The 2500-nt window shown below is 42.8% G+C and overlaps 1 protein-coding gene across 3 annotated transcripts in view; it reads left to right on the forward strand.

The window, feature by feature from the left end:
- cnksr2a (connector enhancer of kinase suppressor of Ras 2a) overlaps positions 1–2500 on the forward strand; it is a 61817-nt gene that overhangs the window by 43361 nt on the left and 15956 nt on the right. For all 3 annotated transcript variants that reach the window (XM_060862210.1, XM_060862211.1, XM_060862213.1), the window contains exons 14-16: positions 336–384; positions 719–894; positions 1878–1951. In XM_060862210.1, the coding sequence (XP_060718193.1) occupies positions 336–384; positions 719–894; positions 1878–1951 (299 nt within the window). The remainder of the gene's footprint in view (positions 1–335; positions 385–718; positions 895–1877; positions 1952–2500) is intronic.

Below are 2500 nucleotides of genomic sequence, written 5' to 3' on the forward strand. Positions count from 1 at the left end.
CAAGGCAGGATACACCCTGGACAGAATGCCAACCCATCGCAGGGCACACACACACACTCTCATTCACTCACACAATCAGACGCCGATAGATCTTACTTCCATTAAAGTGTTCCATTACATGGAGAAGTGAAAAGAAAGATTGTCCAGCAATTCACAGCAAAGACATTTGTCAGAATAGAACCAAGTAAAATATAAAGTAGTATCTTCAAGTCCAGAAGCTTTAGAAGACTTTCTGGAACAGTAAGGGTGCATCTCTGAAAGTGGTTCTATAAGTACTTATCACTTGATTGATGCTAATCAAAGCCACAAATTCATGGTCACTTTTTGTTTTCTAGACATTCCAGGGATCCTCCCTACTATCAAAATCCAAGAAGAAAAACAAAGGTTGGTGTCAAATGGCTAATAAAGATCAAGCTGTAATTATCTTAGTATTTAGGTAAAGGTATTGAGTCCAACCCCAAATCTACAGAACAGGTTCCTACACTTGGTCCTGGAGGGACATTTAAATTAGTTCATCTAATCAGCTTATTTCCAGACCTTCCTGAGACTAAGTGTGTTAAAGCAGAGTAACTGCTACAGTTTGAAGGCCATGGGGTTCTTCATGACATGGGATTAAAACCTATGCTATTAAATTTGACACTTTCTAGTTCTTCTACCCAGGATTACTGCTGACTTTAAGCATATTTGCTTGATTACTATTTTTGTGTTGAACCTGCAGGCGCGACTTTGTCCTCCATCAGCAAGAGGAGAATCTCCTGCAAGGACTTGGGTCGAGGAGACTGCGAAGGCTGGCTCTGGAAGAAGAAGGATGCCAAAAGCTACTTTTCTCAAAAATGGAAGAAGTACTGGTTTGTCCTGAAGGATGCCTGCCTCTACTGGTACATGAACGAGGAGGTGAGTGTTTTTCTGTTCACACTCCGAGCTCCATAAACGCATGCGGTGTTAAAATTGGACGTGACAGAGCCTGCAGCTGACGGCTGTCTGTACGGATTGAATTGAACAACGTCGGTGATGTGGCGAAAGCTGACTTTAGTGACTGAGGCGAGTGTTTCAGTTAAGAATATATTACCTCCATGTTTTCCAGGTCAAGATCACCAAACACATCTCATAGACACATTCCATGGCTGATTTTACTGTTTAATCAACTTGGTAATTTAAAATCTTTGTTAAATCCTGTTATTATTGTACGTATCTGGACCTTGACGTATCTTAGTATACCTCTGGTCTAAGAGTCCGCTCTAACGTTATCAACTTTTTTTATCATCAGATATTGAAGCAAAGTCTCTTGACTTCCAGCAGGGATTTTAATTGGTATGATCCGAGCCCTGGTGTGTTTAAATTTGGTAGATGTATGCTAATCCCTTTGTGCTGTAACAACTGATAAGTTGCAGATGAAATGCTACCCCCTTCATTCTCTCTCTTTTTTCCCATCTACACCTTCAGCCCTGATTAATTACCTGGCCTGGCTATTCTCATTATCGTAGCCTGAGCTCAAGGCAACTCTTTTAGTAAAAGGAGAAAAATCGGAAAACGAGGGACTCGAGCCCAGCCCGGCTCGCTTCAGTTCCACAGGGACTCCTGCAGCCGAGGCGAAGCGAGGCGTAATTGATGAATTTTTGTGCAGGAGCTCTGAACTGTATGGATAGGTTTTTGTAAGCGGGCTACTGTAACAGAACCGCACACCGATTTTTGTCTTTTGTTTATTCCCATGAATTCACTGTCATGAAGCTGGTGTTGGTTAGAGAACAGCATGCAGAAGTGAAGAAAGGACAAAACGTGAGACTTCTAATGAGGATGAACGTGTCACATGAGAGATTCTCCCTGAGGGTTTACCTGGTTATTGTTCACACTCTTTCCCTCACACTCTTCCCTATCAGGATGAGAAAGCTGAAGGGTTTGTCAGCCTCCCGGAGTTCAAAATTGACCGTGCCAGCGAGTGCCGCAAGAAGTAGTAAGTGTTCGTACAGGTCTTTATCGAGGCTAAGTGTGTTTCTTTCTACTGCACATAGACAATAATGAGAAACAAGGGAAGAGAAGAAAAAGTAACTGCATCATCATTCAACTACGACATGAAAGATGACCTTAAAATAAACGTGCTCATTGGTCTGATTGACTGGTACTCACCTCATTTCTGGCGATATCCAGATTACTGAAGAAAAGACCAAAACAAACAAAACCAGCATTAAATGCAAATGAACTTTGTTCATGATCGTGTTCACTTGTACATTTTTGTTTTTCACTTAAGAAATTTGATTATTATTTAAGCAGAACTAACACAAGGGGGTCACGGTGTCTTAGTGGTTAGCACGTTCGCCTCACACCTCCACGGTTGGGGGTTCGATTCCCGCCTCCGCCTTGTGTGTGTGGAGTTTGCATGTTCTCCCCGTGCCTCGGGGGTTTCCTCCGGGTACTCCGGTTTCCTCCCCCGGTCCAAAGACATGCATGGTAGGTTGATTGGCATCTCTGGAAAATTGTCCGTAGTGTGTGAGTGTGTGAGTGA

Source organism: Tachysurus vachellii, chromosome 25 (assembly GCF_030014155.1).
Source record: "Tachysurus vachellii isolate PV-2020 chromosome 25, HZAU_Pvac_v1, whole genome shotgun sequence".
In the NCBI taxonomy this organism is placed as follows: Eukaryota; Metazoa; Chordata; class Actinopteri; order Siluriformes; family Bagridae; genus Tachysurus; species Tachysurus vachellii.